At 40.5% G+C, this 26840-nt stretch overlaps 1 protein-coding gene across 5 annotated transcripts in view; it reads left to right on the forward strand.

The window, feature by feature from the left end:
* The first annotated feature begins 3687 nt into the window (after positions 1–3687).
* The window catches only part of KIF2A (kinesin family member 2A), a 62072-nt gene continuing 38919 nt past the window's right edge, over positions 3688–26840 (forward strand). Inside the window, exons 1-4 of one of the 5 annotated variants that reach the window (XM_044446002.1) lie at positions 3691–3935; positions 17564–17671; positions 21966–22060; positions 25418–25534. In XM_044446002.1, the coding sequence (XP_044301937.1) occupies positions 17665–17671; positions 21966–22060; positions 25418–25534 (219 nt within the window). In that variant the 5' untranslated portion in view covers positions 3691–3935; positions 17564–17664. Of the gene's footprint in view, positions 3936–17563; positions 17672–21965; positions 22061–25417; positions 25535–25581; positions 25596–26840 lie in introns of those variants that run through there. The other 4 variants (XM_044446004.1, XM_044446001.1, XM_044446000.1 and 1 more) reach the window with 4 other exon arrangements.

Genomic DNA, 26840 nt, shown 5'->3' on the forward strand with positions numbered 1-26840 from the left:
CGGTTTATAACCTGCCCTCCGCCTCATAAATGCAGTATGTACACCTGAAAATCCCCATAATACTCTATGCATCTGAAGTGAGCTACAGTCCAGTAAAGCTTGACTGTCTTTAAGGTAGTACAAAACTCTGTTAATTCTCTTTGAATTAATATTCATGCAAAAGATGCAAGCACATGTGTGAGGCATATAAGGAGAGTGAGCATGTTTCAAATCTTGAATGCTTAATAGGAGTTATAAGATTTGGCAGCAGTCTTCAGGTTCCCTCCCCAGGATCTCTGTAAGATACATTTCCAAGTGGGGTACTAATGCATATGCATTTAAGTATGTACATACAGTAATACAATGCATAGGTGGCCATTTTACATGCTAGGGAAGAGATGTACTGTAAGACATTAATGTTTTTCTAGAACAATTTACTTCTTTATTCTATTTATGCTTTGCCCTTTCTCCAGAAATTAAAGATTCTTATTTTTACCCTCACAACAATTCTGTTAAGCAGGATAGACTGAGTAGGGACCAGCCTAGATCATCCAGTGAGAAATGGATCGTATGTGAAAGTCTTGCTCTGGCAGCAAAATGCTCTGGGTCAGCCCTGCACACGTGTCCTGTTTGGTTGCTGTGCCTGAATGAGTCAGTTCATGTCACTTTCTTCAGTGTTTGCATGTGTGTGAGAGACAACACACTTCAATGTGTCTTCTATGCCTTCATGCTAGAAAGGGGGAATGGAGGCTGCACTTCTGTGCTTGCATTTGTTTTCTGCCATGCGAGAGACACCAGCTTTTTGCTTCCAAAAAACAGAGATGATTTCCAATAAAATATGTAATGAAAAAGATGTCTACTTTTTTTTTGCACATTGATTGTGTGTATATATGCTTGCATGTTACATTTGAGTTCAGTACTGGGAACAGAGTAGGGGACTCAATAGAGACAGCTAGCCCTAAGGGCCCATCACAACCTTGATCAGGACTTGGGGAACAGTCTTGGGGGCTATATTCCACCCATCAACTCAAATGTGAGCATCACCTATGTTAAACCTTAGAAGCAAGCAGTATAATAGTTCAACATGTTTATTCAGAAGCAAGCAGGGCTGAAACCCTCAGCAGCACTTTGAAATAGTAACTGAAAACTCTGCAGACCTTCTTAGAAGCAAGCTTGAACTGTATGTCTAATTACAAACAGGGAAAGATTGCTTGATAAAGAACCTTGGGCGACCCCACTGTTTACCTCTGTTCATGGTGACAACTGACAAACATCTCTCTCTCTCTCTCTCTCTCTTTAAAATAGCTGATTTGGATTGTGTTGCAGAAATCCTTTTTCCTAACATAGATCCCTGTACAGGAAAATATGCAGGTACCTTTAGTTTAAGTCAAGAAACTTGCATAGGAGGCAGGATCAAGCCCCTACCCCATTGCTGCAATCTTGATTCCTCCCTCTCAAGTTCCTTTTATGAAAATACATGCCAGGAGACTTAACCCTAAGAGAGCAGTGAGACTCTTAAGAATTCCTTGAATTCTGCCCCTCTACTCCATCCCTACTCAACTGACAGGATGCTGTATTAATACAAGGTGTTGTTTTGACAGAATAGTTACCTTTCAAATAGTCAATTAAATGTGGCAGAACAGTATTTTTAGGCTGCCACACTAACTGCTGCATCATAGGGCTTACTCACACCAGGCCTGACCTATCAACTTTTTCAATTCTCTCTGCAGAGTAGTTCCTTTTTGAGATTTTTTTGGAGCTCAATTTAAGGGCTACATTTACTCATCCACAGCCCCTCTTCTCCAATTCTTCACTAGCAGTTTGATTGTCCTTATTCTTGGAACTCCCAGATGAGAAGTAAAAAGCAGAAAAAGCAGATGAAAGAGAGGACAATCACTGATTAGGTGAAATGTGTTTATTGCCCTTGTCAGCAACTAGTTTTGAGAAAAGAGAGAGGTTGATGCCATTCTATTATTTTGTGAGCACCATTAAACAGGTCTAATTTGGTATAGGGAATGTCACTTTGAACCATGCTGCACAGACAGGAAATAATGAAGGTAAACAAAATGGATCACATTCAAGATCTAGCTGGGATTAGTTACCTTTTAACTAGGACATCACAGAAGCAGGGCAAATAAACATGAAAATATCCAATGGATTCACCTTGTGCTTTCAATGAGCACTTATGAATAAAAGGAATTCCAGGCCATATTAGTTATCAATGATTGATTCAAACCATAGTTATTATAAAGCATCCTTATATGAGATATATGATTTAGGATTTAGGGTGCTGTTCTGTGTTATTTAGAGACCACTTGACTAGGATTTTAAAATTAGTAGTCTATTTAAGGCAGTTTCCCCAACTGGAGTACCTCCTGACATTTTGAATTTCAGTTCCCATTAATCAGCATGTCCAGGAGTCCAGAACTTTTGGAGGCTGCAATCAAAATGCAAATAATGAATGTGCAGTTTCCAACTAAGGCCAGAGTTGACTTGGGTCAAACACCTTCCAGTATAATGTACTTCAGAGCTTGCTATGAAGATAAAAGAGGTGACTACTATGAACTTTATGCCAAAAGTGTTATGGGTATTTTAAATAAATAATAAGTAGCCACAGCTTTACAATACCTGCATCTAAGAGGAAGGGTTAACAATAATATCAGTTGAGGAGTAACCTAGCCACGTTAGCTACTATTAAGAGAACTGATGCAATAAAGCAGACAGAAAGCTGATGCTAATGTTCCCAGTTCTGTCATTGATCCACCCACGTGCCTTAACTGCCTTCTCTGTGAAATGGAAATATATTAATGTAACCTATTTTCTATTGAGATAGAAAAGATTATCAAGTATAAGAATGTTTTACACAGTACTAAGGTCAAGATCATCCAAACTATTGTATTCCCAATCACAGTGTGTGGATGGGAGTGAAAGCTGGACAGCAAAGAAATATGATAGGAAGAAAATTCATGTATATGAAACATTCAGTTTTGTGAACACCCTTGAACAAACAAGTGGATCCTAGGTCGAAGCAAGCCAGAGCTTTCCCTAGAATCAAAAATGACCAAACTGAGGCAGCCATACTTCCAACACATCATGAGAAGGGATGACTCGCTGGAGAAGACAATCCTCTAAAGGAAAGTCAAAGGCAGAAGACGAAAGGAAGGACCAAATGTGAGATCGAGTCAATCCACAAAGGAAGCCGTAGCCTCGAACTTGGAAGAGCTGAATGGAGCTGTCATGGACAGGGCATGGGGGGGGGCGGCTTTCATTCACAGGGTCGCCATAAGTCGGAGGCGACCTGACGGCACATTAACAACCACCACGTATCTCCCGGCCTCTCGGGAAGGCCGTGGCCGACGGCCACCGATGCGTGTGTATTACAATGCAGTGCTCATTACCTTGAGCATGCAGCTTGCGCGGAAAGAAGGAAGTGCCTGGCCCAGCGCCGAAAGGCTCCGGCGGAGCTGGCAGGGAAGCGTTAACTGACGGACGCCGCCGCCCGCCGCGCCCCCCCAGCAGCTGAGGCGCAAAGGAGCGAACCCCGCCCGCGGGTACGAGGAGGAGGCGGCGGCGGCGCCTCACGCCAAACTCCGGAGACACGCCGCCTGCTCCTGCGGCCGCTCCTGCTGCTCCTCCTCCCACCGCTTCAGCCGGTCCTGCCGTGACGCCTCCATTGTGTGCGCAGCCGCAGCGGCTCCCGGCGACTGTTGTATCCGGCCGGCGCCTTTTTCTCTCCTCCTCCCTTTCCCCTCCCCCTTTTCCCGTAGAAACTGCCGTTGCCGCCGCCGCGCTCAAGCTTCGCCCCCCCCATTCCCTCTCCTTCAGCCGGCTGCGCCCCGATCAGAGTCTCTTCTTCTCTCTTTCTCCCCTCCCCCTCCCCCTCTATGACGCGATGGCAACGGCCAACTTCGGCAAGATCCAGATAGGGATCTATGTGGAGATCAAGCGCAGCGATGGTGAGCCCGAGGAGGGAGCAGAAAGAGAAGGGGAGGGATGGAGAGATGGCTGGCTGCTGGCTGGCTGGGAAGGGCTGTGGGATGGCGGGATCGCAGGAGCTTCATCTTCCTCCTCCTGCTCACAGGGCGGGGAGGAGCCGCGCTGCCGGGGCCCATTGTGCACGCGGGGCCCGCGGAGGATCCAAGTGGGGCGGGCGGGGGGCGGAAGCGTCGGAGGGGGCCTGTGGCGTCGGCCGCTGTCGTTAAGGAGCTTTTTGTGTCGCCTCCTGTGGTGGTGCTTGGAGATAGGGAGGGAGGGAATGGGGCGGTGAGGGACACGGAGAGGCAGACATGCACCGTCGCCGCTGGAGACGGGCAGGGTGGGAGGTTGCTGCAGTGTTGTGGGGAAGGGAGGGCGAGGAGGAAGAAGGAGGAATGAAGGGGGTGTGCGTGTGTGCGCACCAGGGATCGGTGGGGTGGGGAAGGCATAGGGCGTCGTGGTTGGGAAGCGGTGGGCTGCCACCAGGATGGAGGGAGTGACGGGAAGGGCGTGACCCTCGGGCTTAGAAGGCCGGAGTGGGGGGGTCTTGGGGGTTGATGGATTCGTGTGTACGTTTCTGTGTCGGTGTGTTGTGCGACAGGAGTAGTATGGGTGGGGGTGCGGGACGGGTTAGTTTCGTGTGGGAGAGAGGTTCATAAGTTAGGGCAAGGGATTGGGAGGGTGAGGTGACAGAGCTCTTTAATATGTGAGGCGAAAGAAGGGTGAATGGACGTGTTCTGGTGTACAAGGGAGAGTGGTTGGCTCGATTTTTTATGAAAGGACAAGGAGAATAGGCTTTTCTTCCTGCTCTTCCCTCAACAAATGCGCGAAGGAAACCTGTCGAGTGTTCCCTTTACAACATGTTCTCTGAAATCCAAATGGGTATCAGATTAATTTACAATAAAGGGCTAAATGCAGTATCACCAAGTAAGCTTTAGTTCTTCCTCTTCCCAGTTATCCAACAAAATCTTGTCATGGCATGTCAAACTAATAGATTCCCCCGTAACACCCGGATGTTTGTGTTGCTTCTCCCCCCCCCCCCACAAACCCTTTATTCCAGCAAGGAATGGAGTTCCTCTGTTGATTCAGTATTTCCCATTTTTGTCCTGTGTTTCCTGGCAGCAGCATGTGTGGTGCTTCCTATAGATGCAGATGAAGTGGTAGGCGTGTACAGCCTTGGATCAATTACCCTTGGATAGTATGAATGCACTGTATTGGATGTTGCAAGTGGAGTGAAGCAAAAGGCCCATCTCTGTTGCTGGGTAATAAGGGAGGGAGGGTGGAAGGTGTAATCTGCTATTTGTAGCTGGCTTTGGTGATAGTGAGGTGAGCTTTGGATTCTCTCTGGAAGGACATCCATCCAGCAGTGCTGAATTTTTTGTGAAATGCAGGCATATATCAGATATTAAAGGATTTAATGGAGGAAGGAGCACATAATATTGTTAATTGCATTTCGCTTTTTGGTTCTTGTAAATTACACTTTAAGGACTTTGCTTTATATTGTAGCATTAGAGCTGCAAGTATATGTAGCGTAATGAAACTGTTAGAGAGCGGGTAGCCTCAGTGGCCAGTTTTGTAGTTCAGCAGAAGTAAAAATTGAGGCTCTTGTTGTCCAAAAGGCCTTTGTTGCCACATAGGATAGAAGTGGAATAATAAGACAGGCAGGGAAATTGAGTATTCTAACTGAGTAGAAATTGTTTCTGCTTTGGAACTGTTTGCTTTCTGTTCTTCTGAATCCCTTCTCTAGTGGGGGAGGAAGGAGAGGCTTTGAAAATGAATTTCCTGCTTGGAGAGGGGCTTTTTGCTTCTTCTAATTAGTTAAAGGTCTAGATTTTAAGATAATGTAAATTGATAAGCTTTACAAAATCTATTATCTAACTATACTGTATCATGGGGGACACTTGTTCTTAGTAACTTGCTGCATCACCAACTCCTTTGAAATATTCTGTTTTGAAAGGAGATTGACAGGATGGTTGCCACTGGAAATAAAAAAAAGTCTAAAACCTGGTTTGGTTCACAGAAATAATTAAATGGTTCTTTAGATTGTGGCCAAAGTTAGATTCTTTCCCCCTCCCATCCAAATAATAAAATTCTATCCCATTCTTAACCCATGATAGATATCAATATATTTATAATCCCAAGGGTGTAATATTTTTGCTAGATAAAAGCAGTATAGCGATACTGCTTTTGTGAATACAGGGATCTGCATAAACATTTTTATTCTTCCACTAAATGCTTAGTATTTTTAATAGCATTTTTCTGACTGAGATTTAAAATTGCTGTAATCACTAGCCAGGGTTGCATGTAACAACAACCCAGAATATGGGTTGAGTACAGTTGACATTGAAACATGCATTGTCATTACATACAAACCCTGCACTTTGGGTTAACTTTGTTAACCACAAACAATCCAGGAAGAGAACTCACGGTTTATTGCTAGATTGTGAATTTTGGCTTGTTCATAATTAGTAACTCTCAAATAAACCATAAGGAAGGATTCACACAGAATGACAAACTGCAATTCAGTGCCAACTCATATTCAGCCCAGACTTACGTGCATTCTTTCTCTCTCTCTTATCTAATGTATCCTGGCCGAATGATTTACTGTGGGTTGACATAGTTGTCAGTGGACTTAATATAAAGTTGAACTTCTGTGATATAGGAGAGTTGGTTAGCTTAACTTTTAGTGAGGACATTATAGATGCTGTGTCTTGCATCTTTTAGAACTGTGACTTGCAACTTTTCAGTCATTTGACATTTTATTACATTTATGTGTAATACATCTAAAGAGTAGTAGAGTGTATGTTTTTAAAAAATCTACAGCTTTGTTACAACATCCCAAAAAATACAGTATATAACATATTTTAAAATAAACAGCTTCTAGTAATACAGAATGTATAGGGTAGAGGCATTGTGGAAATTGACTACTTAAGAAAATTAAAGAATTGAACTCTGTGTTATGTAGTTCAGGAATTCAAATTGCCAGTCATTTTTTCATGGGGTGGGTAGCAGGTGTCATTCTCTCAGCATGTGTATGCCACCAAATGAGTATATCGTATAACAAGTAAACACGGTACTCACTTGCTGCACTCTTCAGTGTCTGGCCTTAAAACATAAAGAAGGTTCAGGTCAAAATATGTATTACATGTAGATATGCTTATTATTATCTGGTAGCTCCTTTTCAGCAGGAAAAGCCACTTCCAGAAGTGTGCTTGAGATAATGGGAGAGGCCTGCAATGCTTTGATTCAGATTGCCCCACAAATGGTTTTCTACATTTCTCTAGGTTACTACATGCATATTTGTTCACATTTGTAATTCAGAAATAAGTAATTTGGAATGGTTTGGAGAATTGTTATGGAGAACTAATGGGCAAGGAAAGTGTTAAGCTTTCATTATCTCTTCCCCCCTCCCACTCCTGCTTTTTCAATTCTGATAGCAATCTGGAAGTAGTTTTCCTTTTCAAAATGTGGTCACTGAAATATGGCACACATCTGTGTGCAGTGCCTAGGTGCTCTGAAAGATGGACTGTGTCATGAACATAAATTACATAGTGATTGTTTTCTGTATTTTTCCACCTCCTGGTTTGGAATTTCTTCCACCTCTCAGTGAGCATTTCAAGTCTCGTTTCATACCTGGGTATGTAAGCATTGTAGACAGTGATTTGGCTCAGTTGGATTGCCAAGTTGGCAACCCAACTTCCTTTTAAGCATCTGAAAATATCAAGTGGGTTCACCCCATCTTTGAGTCCAAACTGAAAAATCAATGATAAGGCTAGACCTGAAGTAAGCTGCTTAAGTAAGAACATAGATTGTACTCAAACAAGTAACTTAAGAACTGATGGAAAACACTTGCTCAGTTATGAATTGAGCATGAAGTCACTGTTCATCAGTATCTATTGAGAAGGGAGGCCCTGCCATGGGTAAACCTTGCAGTGTTCTGTTCACTTTTAAAACATGTCTTATTGGAGTATCTGTGATTCTTTAGTATGTGGCAGGCCTTTTTGCATATCCAGTTGGCTTCAACTCTGAGTGAAAGTACTGATCTGCAGGCTTTACTTTGCTTCTTGGACTCGGTTGGGCAGTTGTCATCTTTTGAAGATTTTGGATTATTGAGAATAAATCACTTGTATTTCCAGCAGAGACTGATTGGTGACACAACATAACCTACCTGTCGCTGTATAAACTTCAGTATATTTACCTGTCACCTCTTGGTAAGCTTATCTCAGCCCTCCAGAGTTATAGGAACTGTTGGTGTTTCATGTGTATCACATTATTACTTTCTATTGCTGTGTACTTCCAGGTAGCTAAGTGAAATGAGAAAAAGCTCCAGCATTTATGTACCAGGGGTGCATTTCTAAGCAATCAAAATGTGATATGTTCACATACTTATTTATTATTTGGAAGAATCTTATTTTGTAGCTTAGTCCACTAATTAGGAAGACATTCCAAAAAAAACAAAAAAAAAACAAACAAACATGTGTAGTAACTTTTGTGTATGTTCATCATATCAATGCACATGGACTTGGATTTCCAAGCAATGGAATAGCCCATAATTTGATACAGCAAAACCTTCAGGAAAACCTATGCGGCTGTCAGAGTTAGATGAATTGTGCTACCATGTCTGAATGAAATCACACACTCCTAGGCATGGTCCCTGCCATAGTGCATCCCATAGCTTCCCAAGGGAAGGGTCTTCCCCACAGCAGGAAGAACATATGATTCTGTTCCTTGACCTTTCTTTCTTGGCTATAGACTTCAGTATCTGCAAAACTATGGGAAGGTTAGGGAAGTTGCTGCTGAGAGACTGTCACTGATGCTGCAGGCTTCAAACATGTAGGCATCAAAATGGCAATCAATGATATGTTTTAAAAAATCAAATGACCTTAAAGCATCTCCCACCTACCATTCTCTTAGTAAGCATGGGGTCTAGATTTGATGCTATTCTCCTTTATTCTTATGTAGATAATACATATACACCTTCTGGGTAATGAGAGTGGCAGTTTCAGGCACTGGGCAATACCTTGAGATATGCCTTTTCCCCTTATGTTTATTGAGAGTTTGAAAACATTTAAATTTGAAACATAGTTATGTTAAAGCGTTAGAACAAGTTTGCTGCTAGTATTTGACTAAAAATAATCATTTATGACTAATTTTTTCTCTGGAGTGGTACATACTACATTATGGCTTCAATTTGTATGTGAACTACCTGAAGGTAAGAGCATCACATGGTTGCCGGTGTGATGCTGCAGTCTCTGCACTTCACTACTTTCACCTACAGTTTCTATGTACAGAAACCCCATCAATGCATGGATGTCTGAAAATTCACATTAGGTTTGTACATAACCCTGTGTGTGGTATGCAACTTTCTCTAATATATATATTTTTCTAAATAATTTTGACCTGAGATATGAATTACAAATTTCAAACAAGTCTGAAGGATAACAGTATAGTCTTCAAAGCTTCAGTTACATGGTGTTGCTTAAAAATCAGAATCAAATGAAAATTGCCCCACTCTCTAATAGATAGAAATTTGTTTAAATTAAGTGTTGTAATTGGTACTTGTAAGCAAAGCCTGTTTTGTTGGTTGAATTTATATCCTCTTATTTCCAATGCTTCTTTGATTACTTATTTTTATTACATTTTAAAATATTCCAGTTAGTTAAAATTGTTTGAACTGCCTTGATAGTGTTTTCGAGAGAAAATGCAACATAACTGTCAATAAAATATGGTGAAGATGCTTTTTAAAACAGTCACTGATTGTTGTCCTATATGTACTTCTATGGGAATAAATCTTACTGAATTCTGTAGGGCTTATTTCTGGTTGGGGCATGCTGGAAGTTATAGGCCTTTTTTCTGTAGTGTGGGTTTAAATGTCATATTCAAACAAATTCCAAGCTTTATTTTAGAATTATTGTTCTTGGAATACTCAAACATATTTTAAAGCATAGCAACTCCATAGTGTACATTTTCTTTATATTAGTTAGATGTAATACAACAGCCTTATTATGCATGTTTACTTAGAGATGAGTCTCATTGAGTTCAGTGGATCTTAATTCCTCTAGTAGGTGTGCTTAGGATTGCCTCCAAATGGGAAAAAATGAAGGTGCTGAAAACTGTTAGTAAATGACTTAAGGCCTAGTCACTTTAAAAAAAAGTTAATTACAAGTTTGAGTTTTAGATTTGCCTAACTTTCTTTTTTGTTGCCCAATTGTGTGTGTCATGTTACTAAACATTTTTCTCAATGCATTTCTGAAAGTAGGAAACTTTCTGTGGAATAATTAGAAGAATATTTCCCACCCAACTCACTGGAGGAAGGCTTACCAATAGCCTGTGCCAAGTTGAGGGGCCATTGCTCAGTGATTTTGCATGTAGAATGTCTGAAGTACATTACTGATAATCATCTGATAGGTGGACTTCTAATAGTGGGACTCACAAAAAACCTTGTCTGTTACTCTGGAAAGATAGTGCTAGTCAGTGGCTGTTCCTCAGTCATAGAAAACCATGGTTTAGTGTGATGTGAATGAGCAGGAAAAAGCTTCAGAGAGTTTTGGACTTTCATGCTCCCCATTCTCTCTACTCCTACTGTTCGTTTAAGAGGAATTGTTAGGAAGCTTCTGTTCCCTCTTTCATTTAATCACCATTTGTTGTGTCATTCTGACTGGAATTCTGAGTAACATTCATTATGGTTATAGCTTCCTAAATTGCAGTATGCAATTAGCTTGTTTGATACTAGACATAGTTAATGTCAGCCACAGTTTGTTGCTGCAGCAAATATGACAAACTGTGGTTAGCTAAGAGAAAAACTTCTGAACTACTCCCAGCCATGCAGAAGCAAGGAGCACTCAGGCTTGAAGCTCAGCTTGTTCCTTCTTGTATATGTTAGAGTATCCCATGGTTTAGCATGGCATACAAATGCAGCCAGGGTAGGCAATATTGAGTTAGAATGACTAGAGCCTGACCTGGTTAGTATAAAGCAGTTTTACACATTCATGTAATGCGTAAATGTTGCCTACATGCAACTAGATGAATCAATAAGTATGTAGTTATTTAAAAATAGCCACTAGCCTTTAAAGTCTGAAGGCTGGTTGCCAAGCTGTTTTTGTTTCCCTTCCTGCAAAGGAGAAGGGTAAAATCCTGTACCCTGCTTTCAGGATACAAATTTGTGTTGAAGAAAGCTGTATCCAGGAAGGTGTGTCTTCCTAATAATTATTAATATTAGTTGAAACAAGTTTGGAACCGTACTGTTTATTAGATATTTTCTTTGGAGATAGATCAGTTTTCTATCTTGAAGGGTAATGCCTACCAGCAGTGTTTCTAACACAGCCAAGTGTAGAGTATCATTAGTTCCGTACTGGCTATTCTAAGAGTAAGTGTGATAGAGAAGGTGGAAGGAAAAGGATTGTGATAGAAGACCAGCTAAGAAGAATATAAGAGTATTGCTGGGACAGACCAAGGATCTAATCCAGCATTCTGTTCATACAGTGCCAAAGCAGCTGCCCTTAGCATATGGCCTTAGGAAACCCACAAGCAAGGTATGAGTACAACAACACCTTGCTGCCCAGGTTTCCCAGCAACTGGGCTATAGGGATATACTGGAAGTATCATAGAGTCATTCTTGATAGGCTCCTCCATTGATTTGCTCAATCTCCTTTTAAAGCTGCCTATCACTACATCTTGTAGAAGTGAATCCCATAATTTAACTATGCAGTGTGTGAACAACTACTTCCTTGTATCTGTCCTGAAATCTGTCCAATCAGCTTTGTGGGATGACCCTAATTTCTAGTTTTATGAGAGGAGAAAGATATCTCCCTTTCCACTTTTTCCACCCTATGGGTGATTTTGTACGACTTTCTTATGGATCTTCTTTTTTGCTTTTTTGTAAGCTAAGCAACCTTAACCTTTCCTCATAGGGAAAATAGCTCCAGCCTTTTTATCATTTTAGTTGCACGTTTCCCAAATCAACAACCCTTTCTTTATGTGACCAGAACAGTATACAATATTCTAAGGCAAATATGATATAGTTTCTTTTCCTAATTTTGTCCAATATAGAATTTGCCTTTTGCACGGCTGTCACACTCTGGGTTTGCATTTTCATCAAGATGCCCATCACAATGCTAAGATCTCTCCATTAGTCACCATTAGCTTAGATCCCATCAGTGCATATGTAAAGTTTTGATTTTCTGTATCATTCTACATCTGTTACTGCACTGAACCACCTCTGTCTTTTTGATGTCCATTATCCCAGTTTGGAGAGATTGGTTTGGAGCTGCTTGTAATCCTTGTTTGTTTTAACTATCCTGAATAATTTGGTGTTGTTAATAAACTTGGCCATTTTACTGCTGATTCCTAATACCAGATCATTTATGAATAATTTGAAAAGCATCACTCCCAGTATAGTCACTGGTGGGACCTACACTTTACATCCCTCCATTGGAAGACTTTACCATTTATATGTACTCTTATGCTTTCTGTTGTTTAACTGGTTACTGATCCATAAGAGGACTTCCCATTTTATTCCATGAGTGCTAAAGTTGCTCTGGAATCTTTGGTGTGGACTTTGTCCAGAGCCTTTTGGAAGTGCAGCTGTACAATATTTACTGGCTCACCCCATCCACATGTTTATTGAAACTTCAAAGAGCTCTAAAAGGTTAATGGAATAAGACTTGGTTTTTCCATGTAAATGCTTATTTATCCAAAGTGCATGTTAAACTAATGAGCATGTAATTTTGTAGATCCCCTCTTGAACCTTTTTTCAAAAATTGCCATTACATTGACTGTTCTCAAGTCCTCTAATACATGGACTGATCTATACGATGATCAGGCATTTCAGATTTGCATTCTTTAAGAACTCTATGATGGATAGAATCTGAAATTGGGAGATTTAATAACTCTAAATTTGCCAGTAAGTTGAGAAGTTCATCTTTTATAGCACTATTTACCTCAGTCACTCAGACTTCCTTCCTGAAAGCAAGAGTTCAAGCACAGGCATCTGTCCTATATTTCTGCAGTAAGACAAAAGAATTCATATAGTTTTCCCACAGTCTCCTTATCCTTCTTTAGTACATCTTTAATTCCAGTGTTGTCAAATGGTCCAACTGCATTCCTAGCTAGTATCCTGCTTCTGAGATATTAAAAAATAGTGACCCTGATATTAGTGAGATGTTCCCAAAACTGCTGTTTTACATCTCTTCTTGTCTGCTTACATCTCCTTTGTGAAAGTTCATGCTCCCTTTGGTTTTCCTCATTTGAGCAAGACTTCTATTTTCTGAAGGAAACCTTTCCTCTAATAGCTTGTTGTAAACCATCCTGGTATGGTATTGAATTTTTTTTAAATAAATAAATAGCTTCCTTGACCTTGCTTGTTAAACATGGTGTTGACTTAGACTTGGTATCTAGTCATTGTGGGGGTAATTGAATACTTACATTTTTTACAACTCCGCCTTGTTTGGAGGTCTCCCTGATTTCATTTTCTATATTTAGACAACCCTGAGCATTTTGTTTTGATAGCATATGCTTATGACTAAATCAGTTTTGGAGCCTAGTATTGTCAGCACAACCATTCTGTTGAGGTATCTGCACATTTTAGATTATTAAGATGGCTGGACTCTATGCCTTCCTTGACATACAGGGCAACACCTTCTCCAGTATGCCTTTCCCTGGCCTTCCTGTATAGTTTACCTCCAGGGATGACAGTATCTAGTTTGTGCTTTCCTTATCACCAGGGTTCCCTATTGCCCACTAGATCAAAGCTCTCCTTTAAAACTAGGCTCTCTTACTTTCCCATTTTAGCTTGGAATCATCTAGGATTTTTCATGGAATATTCTCTGGTGTATGAATAGCAGGACAAGTGATCAACCTCAGAATCCTTATCTGTAGCAAACAGCCTTTTGTTACTGTGTATTTGTGGGCATAGAGAATTTTCTGGTGGCAGAGTATTGAAAGGACTAGATTACCATACAGATATATAATTAAACAATGTGTTAGATCGAAGTGCTGATAATTAGCAGTACGTATATTATGGCCTAAGCTTGAAATTAGTTTTTATTTCATGTCCATGTTATCTGATTCATACAATATGTAATCTTACAAAGTAAACAAGGGCAGACTTTGTGGTTATAATAAATAGTCAAGATAATATGTATAGCTAGAGGTGGAGAGCAAAAGTGTAGGATGTGGCAAATTTGGGCTGAGTCTTAATTAGGTTAGATGGAGACATTTTGTAAACGTTTACCTTCTCTTTTGATGATCTTCCAGAGGTGATCTTTTTGGAGAACTTTTAATACATGATGCTGTTGAAGCAAGGCATGTCTTGTTGAAACCTTCAGGTATCATGTGCCATGGCACTGCTACAGAAGCAATATGTGTAGGTTGATGACTGCAGCTTTTGTGTCCTTCTATTTTTCAGAAATTATCCTCACTGTAAACTAGCTTTTTCACCTCTGGTGATGTTATGTAACCAAATCTGATTAGCTGCAATTCATCACTGTTAGTACGAAGAAGTGTTCATTTTGAAGAAAAAATAATGCTAGGCTTGCAAACATTAATAAAAAGCACAAAAACAAAAAGAAAGAGCAAGCAAGCTGGTGAGGGGGTGGGGCAGTGTCTTTTGGAAAATGCTTTGAGTCATTCTCAATATTACTTTTTTATGTTGAAAGTGTTAATGGGAACATTAAGCTCAGTGCTATTGCAAATGCTGGAAGCTTAAAGCTTGTCAATAGAAAGAATGGAAAGAACTGTTCACAAGATGTCAGAAGAATAACAAGGTGTGCAGGTATGAAATTGTAGGAAGGAAGAATTGAGCAAATTGTTGGAAAACAATCCGTGGATAAAACCATTTGAGTGCATGAAAGCAATCATTTGAAACCTCATTACTGGAATACAGGTAAAAATGGACTTGCTAAATATTCAGGATTCTCAGGTCTTTTGGAATATAGTAGAGGATTAAGGTTAGGGTAGCAACTCTACCTTTAACAGTATATCTCATACAAAGTTCTGTGATATTGTTTGTGTGTAGGTAATTATTTATTCCCCTGTGTAACTTTGGTGAAAAGCAAGGACATCATTCTCAATCAGAACCAATTTGAAATCTGCATTTTTATTTCCTTTGGGTTGTCAGACCTTATTACATAAAATAAACAAGATACCGTATTTTTTCACTCTATAAGACGCACTTTTCCCCCCCTCAAATGTAAGGGGAAATGCCTGTGCATCTTACAGAGCGAATGTGTGTGTGCCCGACGCCCGGGATGCTGCTGGCCTGCCTGCACCACATGGCACCACCTGGCCGGCACGCGCTCAGTGTGCACTGCTCCGTCCCCCCTCCGGTGCAGGTGAGAGCTCTGCCACTCAGGGGGAGCAGTGCGGAGGAGGAGGAGCTGTGGGCTTTAACTTGCTGGCCGCATGGAGAGATGGACTGCTCACCCCCACCACCCGGGAAGACCTGCCGCGGAGGAGGAGGAGCTGCGGGCTTTAACCCGCTGGCCGCACGGAGAGACGGACTGCTCACCCCCACCGCCCGGGAAGACCTGCTGCTGCCACGCCGCCCAGGAGACCACCGCCGGCACGCTGCCGGCCGAGCTGCACCACGTGGCACCACCTGGCCGGCACGCACTCAGCAGCTCAGGGGGAGCGGTGCGGAGGAGGAGGAGCTGCGGGCTTTAACCCGTCTGCCACACGGAGAGACGGACTGCTCACCCCCACCACTCGGGAAGACCTGCCGTGGAGGAGGAGGAGCCGCAGGCTTTAACCCGCCGGCATGGACTGCTCACCCCCACTGCCCGGGAAGACCTGCCGTCGCCGCTGTGCCGCCCGGAAGACCACCGCCAGCATGCTGCTGGCCTGGCTGCACCACACTTGGCCGGCATGCACTCGGCGCGCCCTGCTCCACCCCCCTCCTCCGGCGCAGGTGAGAGCTGTTAATCACAGGTCGGTGTGTGTTTTCAAATGGCAACCCGTCTTTTAATGAAGCCCATGGGGAAGTGATGGGGAATGTGCCTGTGATTATCAGGAAGCTTTCCATGGATCCCTCTTCTAAAATCTAGGTGCATCTTATGGTCAGGTGCGTCTTATAGAGCAAAAAATATGGTAAGCTGTGCTGGATCAGATTGAATATCCAACTGGTTCAGTTTCCTTTTTCCCCTGTATGCAACCAGTTGCATTTAAGGAACTCTGGATAGCATGCATACATTCTTTTCTCACTCTATAATCTTGTGAGGCAAGTTTGATTGAGCAATAACAGCTGGCTTTTGAAGACTCAGTGGGGATTTATACCCAAGTATCTTTCTTGGCATCTTCTTCATTCAGTAGTATTTATCACTAGTAAGGTGGGGATGATGACTTTTTTCAAGCATTGTCTTGTTAATTGTAGTAGTAGTATTGTATTTGGAGAGTTCTTTTTGCTATTGCTTATGATATAGTTTATTTAATTTATAATACTTGCATCCATTTCTGCTTCTTTTCGAGGAACTCAAAGCAGTTTACATATCCTTCTCAATTTTATCCTCACAACAATCATATAAGGTACATTAGGTTGAGAGTCAGTGACTGGCCCAAAGTAACACAGTGGGCTTTGTGGTTGATTAAGATCTGGATCTCCCAGTTCCTGGTTTAATACTCTAACCACTGTGCTACATTGGTTCCAGTTGGTTTGGAGCCTTAGACATCAGTAACATCAATTGAATAAACTTACTTTTGTATCTGCATCTAAGTTCAGTACATGTTAAAACTAGTACAAGTAACAGATAGTTGAGCAGTGCTAATGGCCCAGTAAATGGGAACAATTGAAGGCAAAAAGAGAAGGGAACAGCAGAAATTGAGCTGGTTGGATGGGGTCACTGGGGTGGGTGTGGGGCTGAGTAGACTCTGGGGGATGGTGGAGTTCAGGAGAACCTGGAGGAATGTTGTCCATGGGGTTGCAGAGTTGAACACAACTTCGTGACTAAAGAACAAACAATGTTCCAATAAAGAGTGGCCTTTGTAGCAGGCTTAGTAGCCAATTTTTATATAGAGTGTTGGGCAGGGGGAATGTTTTCCTTTAAATTATTCTTTGCCTATTGGTGGCTTTTGCCTTTTGATGGATATTTTATTGAACTGTCAATGGAAGTTGACAGGAGTGAGAGGTTTGCCCTCCTGGATTGCTCAAGGGGTCCTGAATAGTCAGATTGGAGGATTTAAGGTTTGGCTCCTCAGTTTGAAGGAAGTAATCTGTTGGTGTTACTATGTGTCTTAACTCCCATCTACTGTTAAAGTTGCAGTTGGTAGGAAGTAAGAGAGCTTGCATCATAGGGTAGTCTGGGATGCAGTTCCAGGCATAAAGGGAAACTAAGAAAAATGAGACTCAAATATGAGCAGTCCTGCTAGGTATTTATTTTTTAACTGTTCTAGTGTAATAGTGTTTAAAATCTTGTGCTTTATGTTTTAATGCCAGAAGCTGCCACTTTTGAATGAATTTCCAAATGAATAAAGAATCATTGTTTTAAATACTGTCACATTAGTAAGAGTGGATTAATTCTTCTGAAGAATTCGTGAGAGACATTTTTATCTATTACACCAAGTAGATTCATCATTCCTCAAATTACTTGTATTTAAAATATTGTTTATTTAATTACAGTCATCCAAGCATATAGTCCAAAGTAGCTGGCATCATTCACCTGGTCTCTGGAAAGTCTCTGGAATTTGAAGTTTATACATTTGCAATTGAATCTCATTTATATGCTTGGTAAGGTTGTGTGACTCTATCTCCCTTCTGATTGAGGAAAAAGCATAATGAAATATATTTTGTAAAGCTTGCGTTATAAAAATGTCAAAACGTATTTTGGGGCAGCATCCAGTATTGCCACATGCCACTGCTAGCAGAAAAGGAAGCTAGCATAGCTCATCCTATACCAAATGCTAAACAAACCAAATCACTTGTTTCTGGAATGGGACAGTCAGCATAGCTCCCTGCTGCAAACTTCACTGATCTGCCTCGTTCTGGAAATAAGTGTTTCAGTTCTTTTGTGGTTCCTTCAGGAACTGCTAGCTACCAGTTGTTTAAGTTTTGGCTTCTGCTAGGATAAGAGTTGCATTGCCCCAGGAAAAACCAGAGCAACACATTTGAATATATGTTGCTTGTTTAGTTTTTCCTCTAATTACCTTGAGGGCAGAACAACAAATATTTTGGAGCCTGGTTGTGGTTTTTACCACAAGAGGAAATTTTTTGAAATGTTTTGATTCCTCTGGGGAATGTGTATCACCATCTATGCCCTACAGGCTCATGGGTAAGACTTACAGTATGCACCTAGAGCATGATTAAAACTATAATTCTGTTATACTTCTTTAGTCATGAAGCGTGCTTAGCTAGAATAATAGCCCAGTTTTACTTTGATTTTACTACCCTAATTTGTCTGTTCTTCCATTCCATTTTCTTATCCAGATACAGTTCCCATAGAATCCCAAAACTATATCTAAAGATATATTGAATTCAAAGAGCAGTGTTGGTATTGGGAAGGGTGGGGGGATTGCCATATATGTATGTATGTATGGCATTTTCTCTGAATTTCTTTAACCTGTTCACATGCTAAGGTCACTTTTTAAGACTGCCCCCTCTCCAAACTGTGTAAATGTGTTCAGCATGCATATGCTTGTTTGGATCATGCCTCTCTTCACCTCTCCTCCCCAAGATATCAGGAGCAAAAGCTGGTATTCTTTTGGATCCAGTTACAGTGGGCTTTGAAATATATTTTTAACCCTTGGATCCAGGTAGGAAAAGACATCATTATGGCTAAAGTGCTAGGGGACTGATTGATTTTTTTAAAGATAAGACTCTACCATGGCAGAAATAGTATTTAATAGAAGATTGTCAGTTTTGAGTCTGAAAGCATTTACCTTATAACTTCCTTGACACTTGCTTTTTGTTGTACTCTCCAGAGCCTTTTAAAAATAGGTCACTATCTGGGAAGGGCTACCTCCCACTGTTTCAGTGTGGTATGCTAAATTCTGTAATTGTATTATTGGCAGGAGATAACTTTGTATCCATTAGATTCCATCTGAGAAGTTGAAGTAGCTGCATTAATTAGTTTCACATTGAAGCAGAGGAGCACAAGCTGCATTAAAACTCACTTTGTTCACATTTTCACCCAAGTAGAGATTGTTGACTGAGGTAGAGCAAAGCAGAGAAAGGAACTGAAACAGACAAGGAAAGTGATTGCTGGCCTCATCAGTTCTTTTATAACTCATGATTTATAAATCCCCTCAAGTGTGGGGAAACACCCAGGAGAAGAGGGAACTGTTTACATTGCAAATAGGAGTTTAATACTTGCTTGCCTGGTTTGGGTATTGACTTAATCTATTAAAAAGGTTGGGTATTATCAGCCAGTACCTGAAAGAAGAAAATGAGCTATTATTAATACTATTTTTGTAATTAAACTACCAGAAGTATTATTAGTAATTCTGTAATAGCCATTGTTCACAGCATCTTCTTTTAGTTGGAGTAGATCCCTCAAAAAGGAGAAACACTGAGCAAACTATTAACCAAATTCCACATAACTGGGCAAAATAATTGCTTTATATCCATGTTCATTTGGTGCACCGTGCTAAAAAGCACTGCAAATGATAAAGACATCCAATAACTAAATTGTATTTATTGATTAAAAGGTAAAGGTAAAGCTTTCCCCTTGACATTAAGTCCAGTCATGCCTGACTCTAGGGGGCGGTGCTCATCTCCGTTTCCTAGCCAAGGGAGCCAGTGTTTGTCTGCAGACAGTCTCCGTGGTCATGTGGCCAGCATGGCTAAACACCAAAGTGCACGGAACGGAACACTGTTACCTGCTCACTGAAGTGGTACCTTTTTATCTACTTGCATTTGCATGCTTTCAAACTGCAAGGTTGGCAGGAGCTGGGACGGAGCAATGGGAACTCACCCTGTTGTGCATATTCAAACCGGCAACCTTTCGATCAACCAGCCCAGCAGCACAGCAGGTTAAGCCACTGCGCCACCTGCAGTCCCTCATTTATTGATTAGATGTTCAGAATTCATTTATATATCCTACAGGGTAAGAAGATTTTTCCCCTTTTAAAAACTTTTAGTCATTGATCTCTCTCAGTTTCTTCCCATCAACTCTTTCTCCCACACCTCTTTCATACTTATAATATTGAACCCTAGCCAAGAGTCATGATGTACTTGAATAGGTCAGCAAATAGCACCTGTCTCATTTCCAGTGGCAAGTAGGCACTGCCTTAAAAGAAGCAGGCAAGGAAGCTTTAAAAAATGGGAAATAGTTGTCATCCCACTCCTACCACTCTTTTACCTTATCGATATTACACCACAAATGATTAGCATAGGTGTGTGAAGGATGTGGCTTATAAATTCCATGGCCTGGGTTGTAAGGGTGCTGTTTTTGACTATAATCCAAAGGGAAGATTGTGGGAGGGCAAGAATACTGTGTGCTTAGAGTTTTTTTTTTTAAGTTCCAGAGCTTCAAGTCAAGCTGCTTTTCAAATTAAATAGTGGCACATCTCATCAGCTCTGGGAATTGCAGTTGTGAGCTGTTCTGGAAGAAAAAAAATAAACCAAAATCTTTATTTGGTAGTACGTTTTATTAGACCAGCTCAGATCACCAAATAGCATGCAAGCTTTTGAGATCTTCAGAGCATTTCCTCAGGCTAGGTTGTGAATAAAGCTAAAGGTAGAGGCTGGGGGCAAGCAAAAAGTGACTGATGTTAGAGTTGGGATCTGCATTTAGCCATAGTCTTACAATGGAATGTGGGAGAAGGTTGCAGACACTCAGATTAGGGTCTGTTGGTGATGTGGCAGTTTCAGATTGCACCTGTGACTTGTGGGATGAAGAAAAAATGGCTGGTTATCTAGTTCTTAAAAATATAAAATCCAGGTGTTTCTTGCAAATTGTGTCCATCCTTAACTGGAAAAAATCATGATTCTTGCAAGGAAGAAAACATCTGCTGATCATTTTAGACCATTTAGATCAATGATTCTCAAAGTGGGTGATACGCCTCCCTCAGGGCAGTGGCAGGATCCAGGAGAGTGGTGATGGGTTGTTTTAAACTTGTAGTAGAGCAAAGAGCTAATACAAAGAAAGAGGCATGGGGGTCCTAGAGTTGTCACCCAAGAGGAGAGGGGTTGGCACCTCAAAAGTGTTTGGGCACCACTGTTTTAGATGTTTGGGGGTCTTGCAATTGACTCTGAATTGTTTGCATAGAGTTGCCCATCACATTGGCATCACTATGGAAACGCATTGATTCCAAGTCTCAGCTTGTATGTAAGAGTGTTTTCAGTTTTCCTGTGTTATCTGACATTCCACAGTCGATAGCATCATTCTTCCTACACTTGGAAGACAAATGGTGATAGTGGTGGGGTATTTTGAGTCCTGTCAAAAAGATTGTTGGTCAGGCTTCAGATTTATATATACTTACTTGAGAGAGTATATATCTCACTAAAACAGTGTGATCTGCTTTTAGACATTCATAGGGCTGTGCTGTCTGTGGTTTGGGAATGATAGTATTTGTGACACATTTTTGATTGTTTTTATGAAACTTGCATTGTACCTGTGGATGAAATAATGGAATTACCATAAAGCAGTTTCAGGAGAATCTTACAACTTGTTGAAGGAATGCTTATGTCAGTTGCCTTAGAACTGCGGAGTGTAGAGACACACATTCTATCTTTATGGGATCAAGGGTCATTGGAAAGTTGCACTCTCTGCCTTTCAAGAAGTACATCATGGCAAAATGTTGACCATTCTGGCCCCATCTATGGATTAAAGAAGGATCAGCTACAAAGGGCTTGCTCTCTCCTGTCCCTGACAATAGCAATGGTCAGCTTCACTTTCTATTGCTCAGGGATCAGAAAGGCAAGAGACATGTTCAGTCCCCATCCATTTGCCATGGGATGGAGGGCTGCCACATTGCAGGTGTGTGTGTGGAGGGGGGTGGGGAGAGAGAAGTTTGTGTGCTGTTAAAATCTCTTGTAAGTCTCCTTGACTATAATTTGATCATAAATAATGCTTCACTTTCAGGCCGAATACATGAAGCTATGGTAACATCTCTAAATGAAGATAATGAAAGTGTTACTGTTGAATGGATTGAAAATGGTGATACGAAAGGAAAAGAGGTATAACTTTATTATTTTAGCTATCTAAAATATGTGCTTAAATATTTCATACTATATATTCTAATAGACAACTTGCTTGATATTTTAATATTTTTATTTTGTATTTAATGGTTTTATGTTATTGGGCTGTCAGACAAAAGTAATAAACAGAGCATTGTCCAGTTGATTATGATCCCAGCATACCTCTATGATACCTCTTTGAGGAAAGAAATCTCAAATACTCATTTCATCTATAGAGATTGTTCTGTGTGTATACTTCTTATCTCTTCATGTCCCACCCTATTAGAATCACAAACCTGCTTTAGGGAAATGCCATAGCACCACGTCATGGAAATGTCACAGATTATGGGATGCATTAATAGAAGTATCCATATGTCATATGTGATTTGGTTTTATTCTTGTATGATATGTTATTACTGTCTATTGTTGTTGTAGATTGATGTTGTGCTCTGATGAAGGTAACTGCCTTGTGATATATTGTATGTATATTATTTTTAGATTGTTTAAATTGTTCACCATTCTAAAGCTGTTGCTGATCAAACAATCTCAAAAACTTTAAACAAACAACTACTTCCAAATCATGAGAAGTAATAATTCCTCTTTACTCTTCACTAGTCAGACCTCATCTAGAATATTGTGCCCAGTTCTGGGCACCAGGATTTAAGAAAGATGCAGAACAATTAGAAAGAGTCTAGAGGAGGGCAACAAAAATGATTCAAGGTTTGGAAGCATTGTCCTGTGAGGAGAGACTAAGAGAACTGGGTGTGTTCAGCCTTGAGAAGGAAAGACTGAGGGGAGCCATGATATCACTCTACAAGTACGTGGAAGGCTGACACAAAGAGGAAGATCAAGATCTTGCTGATGCCAGAGTGTAGGACACGGAATAATAACTCAAGTTGCGACAACCCAGATTCAGACTAGATAATCAGGAAAAGTTTCCTACTGTCAGAGCAATTCGACAGTGGAACTAGTTACCTAGAAAAGTCATGGGTTTTCCCACACTAGAAAAGAAACTGGACAGCCATCTGAGTGAGCTTGTGTAAATTGGTGGCCTTCTTGGCCACTTGGCCACTTCCAACTCTACTATTCTATGATTACTAGATAGAAATTAAATAACATGGAATACCTGTATCAACTCAAAATTCTAATCACTGTTTTAGGTTGGAAGTCATGTTGGGGGAAAAATTCAGTGTTAAACATTAAAATTAACACAGAATAATCAAATGCAAAACTTAACAAAATTTTGAGGAAACCTGATTCAATGTATCCATCCCCACCACAGATACCTCTAGAGAACTTCCATTATTCCTAATGGGTATCCATATCATTTGTTTGAACCTCCCATAATTCATATACAACTTAGGAAGCAACTTTGTAACAGCTGTGTGGGATCAGACCAAAGGTCTTTGTAAGTAGTCTAACATTCTGTTCTGATGCCAGATGCCTAATGTTGCTTGTCTGCACACACACCGCTCAGCCTTCAATAAAACACTGAGACATGTAAGATTTTCCTACGCATCTGCTTTCATCAGCTTATAATGATACATACAAATTAATTTACTGCCAAGCTATCAGTGACATAAACCCCTCCATAGATAAAAAAATAAAGAACCAAGGTTCAATGTAAAATAATGTTTTAAATTGAGAAACATTGCAACTGCAAAGTACATACACTTTTAAGTCCATTAAGGCAAGCTCCAGCTGCCTTTGAAACAGAAACGGGGGAAATGTAAAAATGCAACACCAACGCCTTTGAAGGCAAAATGCCTCCCCCACCCCACACACGCCTCGTACTCTGCGCCTTGAATGAGTCTACACATTCTTCCCGCCTATGGCTAGTGAGTCAGTTACAAGGGAGCCAGTAGGGCTGCATTGCCATGCACTCTTATTTTGGAGGAACACTCATGGAATTCAGTGAGATTTATTACTGAGTAAAATATATGTAAACTTGTACTGTGATAGGGTTTCAAGGCAAGGGGAGTGGGAGTTGGGAAGGTACTTATCTAGGGTCTTTCATACTACAGTTTGGACATGAAGGAGTTGGGAAACGGTTGTGGTGACTCCTGGGTAGTGAGAGAGGAGACACACAAACACATACACATCACTGCATATTGCAGTGGCTTTCTCTCAGGAGCCGCAGAGGTGATAGCAGAGGAGCCAGCTAAGTAACTGGCCTGTGGGTCCATGCAGTGCAGGAGGCTGCTGTTAAAAGAAAGAGGCTGCCAGCAAAGGACTAGCAGTATCAGTGTTGCTAAGCTCTGCAACCAGCAATGTTTCAAGCACTGTGGGTATTGGACAGAAAGGTGCTCCAGATTGATCAAGGAGAAAGAGCACCACACTTGGAGGCTGCAAACCTCAGCAATTATAGGCGGCCTATAAATATATGTAAATAAATAGAAATATGTAAATAAACTGCTTATGTCTGATGAGTCTTGCAGTGAAGGGCATAAGTCTAAATGATAAAGTTCTTGTTCTGTTCAGCTGTGCTTTCAATGTTTTTTTTAGCAACCCAAGGAAAAACAAATTAAAATGTGATAATCAGAGGACGAGACAAGAGGAATCTTGATATGTAGCCCTGACCCATGCTTGCTTGGGAAACTTGTTTCTTGACATGTCTGAACTTAAGTTTTATGTTGGGAATAGGCCTTTCTGGAACATGAATTAATAGGGGCTATTTAGTTCTAGAGATAATAGTAGGACTGTCTGGTGTCATTCTGTTAGAGCTGTTAAAATGGTATGTTTACTGAAATACACAGGAGCACATTGTAAGTAACTTTAGGAAATTCTTTGAGGTAGTGGATTGGCCCTTGGGGGAAAGTAACTGAGATGAGATCAGGGTTTTTCCAGAAAAGAAGTCTTTGATTAAGAAAGTAAAACAAAAGGCAATTTGTGGGTCAGCTGTTAAAAGCTGTTCTTCAGTAGACAAAGGGTTAGAGAGGAAATGAGAAGTGACATTGTCACAAGCCAAACAGAGGGTACTGGGTGATATGTTGGTGTTTAATGTGAAGTTAGAGGTTTAAAGAGGTGGAAGTTGGAAAGTTGGCAAAACAGAAATGGCTAGGGAGAAATATTAGGGTTAAGTTCCCAGACCAGGGTTGGGACACTTCATTTCCCAATTCAATAGAGGGTGGAAATGTAAATACATTTTGCCATAACTTGTTAGATATTGCCAGTTGAATCTTTTCAGGCACACTTAAGACTTTTAAGTGTGAGTGATAATGTAAAGGTAATATGAGGACCCAAAATTGATGTGGACTAGTGCTGTCTAGCAAAAAAAACCATGTATACTCATTTGTTTAAAATACAAATACAGTATTTACTTGTTTACCATGAACAACCTATTCTTCTTGTGTGTAGATTGACTTGGAGAGTATATTTTCACTTAACCCAGACCTTGCTCCAGAAGATGATGATCCCAGCCCAGAGACCCCACCACCTCCAACACCTTCTGCTAAAGTAAACAAAATTGTGAAGGTTGGTGATACATAATGCAATGCCATTTGGTTGAAGTTACCATCATTCAATTTGCCAATTGGTATGTGATCGTCTTTATTTTAGAATTCTAGGTTTAGCAGTTTTCTGATTTTTTTTAGAATTATAATTATTGTAGTCAGTGCACAGAGGGCAAGTTCTTTATTGGCTGTTACTATTATCAATATATTTGAAATTGTTGGGAGACTTACTCAATGAATTTATTCATTCGTTATTATCTATATGACAAAAATTTGATAGACTGAAGTGGGATAATAGCAGTCCATTATAAATTTTGGTCATGGAGAATCAAATTTTCCTTAGTTCCAATAAAGAAACAATCCAATGCATGTTTAGATGGGAAAAATGCCTACAACTCTCAGTATACTGATTGCTGTATTAATATTATTATTAATAATAATTTCATTTCTATACTGCCCCACAGCCAAAGCTCTCTGGGCAGTTTACACAGTCCATAAAACAGGTGATAAAATACAATAAAATATCATGAAATAGGAAAAAATTGAAAAGTTTAAAACAGCTAAAAATAGGTGGCAAAAACAGACAACAACAAGGAATAACAAGATTGTACTCTAACTTAGAATACAGCAGCTAAATTTGGAACAAATGTTTAAGTATCAGGTTAATCTGACAGCATTATCTTTTGCCCTTCAGAATGATCATCTTTACTGAGACCATAGCAGTCATGGTAATGTTGGGCAATAGCAACAAACCTATGCAACAAGTGTTTCTCTGTATGTAACAGGCGTTACTTTGCCTGTTATACTACCAGGTGATTCCATATGCATTGTAGTAAATACAAGGGGTAAAGTGCACATGAATCTAAATGTCTCCTAAAACTATTTGACATTCTGTGGCAATGGGTACCTGTGTTCAGCCCTCTCTGCAATAGTCCTACTAACAACAGAAGCTTCCATTATGTCACTTAGAACAGCTTTTATGGGAGGGATTTGTGTTAGGGGGCAGGGTGAAACTCTTCCACAGTCCTGAACCTGATTTGAGCCTCTGCACCTGCTTTTGCATTTCCAAAGGAGTTATGCAACTCATATAGTCATTTTTAATGAACAGTTCGTTAGCCTGTGCATTAAAACTAAACTTTCATATTGCAGCTGTCAGTATGCCAAATATAGCTGCACGATAGATCAATATTTACATACCATCCCTTTGCCCAGATCAACAGTACATTAATGAAACAATATCATCCTATAATAATTGGCCTTGCTTGCACCAAAAGGACCTTGTGCCTAAACCAGCACTTAATGGCCACCAAAGAAGAATGGACATTCAG

Source organism: Varanus komodoensis, unplaced genomic scaffold (assembly GCF_004798865.1).
Source record: "Varanus komodoensis strain SLA01 unplaced genomic scaffold, ASM479886v1 scaffold5, whole genome shotgun sequence".
Taxonomy (NCBI): domain Eukaryota; kingdom Metazoa; phylum Chordata; class Lepidosauria; order Squamata; family Varanidae; genus Varanus; species Varanus komodoensis.